Raw genomic sequence first — 2,377 nt, 5'->3', positions numbered from 1 at the left:
AAATATATGTGTATAACACATTTTTAAATTCAACGCTTTTCCAGTGTTTAATTTCGTGGTATAAATTACAATCATACATGTTATTCAAACATCACACATAACTGTTGCCAGATTTCCCACTACTTTCTCAACACACAGACTCCTGTCCCATCCTTCCTTCCCTTGGTCACCACTGATACACTAACTTTATGCATTACTTTTAAATGGAAGAGCTGATATTTTGCCATATACATTTTGGGGGCTTAATCAATGTTTGTGTCAATAAATCTTTGCTAGGTAAAATATAACTAAATTATAAGCAGTAGAGTCTTTTTGAAAGTTCTTTTATTTTAGTTTACATAGTTATATGGATAAATTAGAAGGTGAATTATTTGAATAATTTTAAAAAGTCAACTCTTTTTAACATACTCAAAATGTTGGACATTTTTTTCTCAACTATCAAAATCATTCAGATATTTGTTTTTTTACATGCTTGTTTTAGGACAAGTGTCTCTTTTTATTAACCTGGCTCCGTAACTTGCTTATTAGCCCCTGGCTTTTCTGGTATGCTCTGATTTTGGAATATCAGCTTCCCCTTCAACGTTATCTCCTCAAACCCTATTCCTTCAAGAGTCATCCCAAGTATCACCTCAGTTTTGATTCATATCCGGATGTGCTTCATTAGAACATCTATTGTGAGCCAGGGGCCATGTAAAACTAAGTGAGACATAGTTCTTAACTCTTTAATAAAAGTCCTTCCAGACTTAGAAGGCCTACCAACCAAATCCTCTATTGGGATCGATGCTTTTCCATTGTGTTCTCTCATGTTGTTATTGTTAAGTGCTGTCAAGTCAGTTCTGACTCATAGCCACCCTTGCTTCGGTCTCCAAGGAGTGACTAGTGTGTTTGAACTGCTGGCCTTGTGGTTAGCAGTACAGTGCTTATCCTACAGAGCCACACCAGGACTCCTATAAAGAGGACATACAGGATAGATCATTTCTTTCATATACCGTCTTTGTACCTCTGTATTTCTTGTGAGTAAAATGAAAAAGTTTTGCTATTATTACTATTACTTTGGAGTCCTGGTGTGGCGTTGTAAGGTAAGTACTGGACCATGGTTTGAATCGCAAGGTCAGTGGGTCAAACTCACCAACTGCTCATCAGAAAACCTGTACAGGGTCTCTGTGAGTCGGAACCAACTTGATGGCACTTAATAACAGCAAAAACATTTTTACCTTAGTTCTAATCTCTAACAATAAAACTAAAGTTCTAAAACTAAAGTTTTTGCAAAGGGATTAATACCCAATTAAGGTCCAAATGAGGAAGTTCTGTAGGACTCTTATCATTTCATGTTTCCATGCCTTTGTACTTAAAACCGGAAAAAGAAGGTTGCCATTGAATTGATCCAATTTTCAGTCCTTTTACCTGAAATGTCTTTTTCCATGCAGTTAATTCACTCCTATGTCAGGTAGCTTAGTATGTGTTGACCACCAACACCCCTTCCCCCTCCCAGAGAAATTAGTCATTCTTGTTCAGTCATTTTGTAACTAACTTCTACTCAAACATTTCTAATGAAAATGGTTTATGTGTACAGACTTGCATTAATCTCTACTGAATACTGTTGAGTTCTATTGCAGTTTAAACTGTTTAACTGTTGGAGTTGAAAAAAATAGTGTGTTATTTATACTGGGTCCCCAACCCTAGCACAATGAGTGTGTTCTCAGTAAATAATTGTGAATTAAAGGAGGTATTAATCAGACCATGGGATCTGCATACATACCAATATAAACCTGTCTCTGCTCATGTAAGGAGTCCTTGTAAAACCCAGGTATGTTTTAACAGTAGTGGCAACTCACTGAATCCCAGACGAACATAATTCAGGAAAATAGGCTGCATCCAATGTCTGATTATTTTCTCTGTCATTAGTCTCAGTAAATCGATGGGAACTTTCTACTGCTCATCAAGCTGAGCTGTGTTCCCTTAGGAAATAACACCACTTCATATCTGTGTGTGTGCGTGTGTGTCTGCGTTTGTGGTGTTGTTTTTTCCAGAGCAATTGGAGCCAACCCTCTTTACTGTGATTGTAACATGCAGTGGTTATCGGACTGGGTAAAATCGGAATATAAGGAACCAGGGATTGCGCGCTGTGCTGGCCCAGGAGAAATGGCGGATAAATTACTGCTTACTACTCCATCCAAAAAGTTTACGTGCCAAGGTAGGTGTTTGACTTCTTTGTACTTCTGGTTTGTTTGTTTGGTTTTAATCACTGTATTAGCATACAAAGAAAAGAGTTTGCTCTAGAGTTGGAAGTGTAGTTGCAAATTCCAGTTAAAATTACTTATTCCAACTGTGTTTGGAGTTACCTGAGGTGATCAAGTAAACACATGTTGTTGTTGTT

The 2,377-nt window shown here is 37.3% G+C and overlaps 1 protein-coding gene across 4 annotated transcripts in view; it reads left to right on the top strand.

The window, feature by feature from the left end:
* Positions 1 to 2,377, top strand: part of SLIT2 (slit homolog 2 (Drosophila)) — a 540,750-nt gene that overhangs the window by 438,015 nt on the left and 100,358 nt on the right. For all 4 annotated transcript variants that reach the window (XM_006874347.1, XM_006874345.1, XM_006874346.1 and 1 more), the window contains one exon: positions 2,031 to 2,194. In XM_006874347.1, coding sequence (XP_006874409.1) covers positions 2,031 to 2,194 — 164 coding nt within the window. The remainder of the gene's footprint in view (positions 1 to 2,030; positions 2,195 to 2,377) is intronic.

The sequence above is a fragment of the Chrysochloris asiatica genome, unplaced genomic scaffold (genome assembly GCF_000296735.1).
Source record: "Chrysochloris asiatica unplaced genomic scaffold, ChrAsi1.0 scaffold00270, whole genome shotgun sequence".
Classification (NCBI taxonomy): domain Eukaryota; kingdom Metazoa; phylum Chordata; class Mammalia; order Afrosoricida; family Chrysochloridae; genus Chrysochloris; species Chrysochloris asiatica.
The sequence above is the reverse complement of the archived record's forward strand: the minus strand, read 5'-3'. Positions and strand labels throughout refer to the sequence as shown.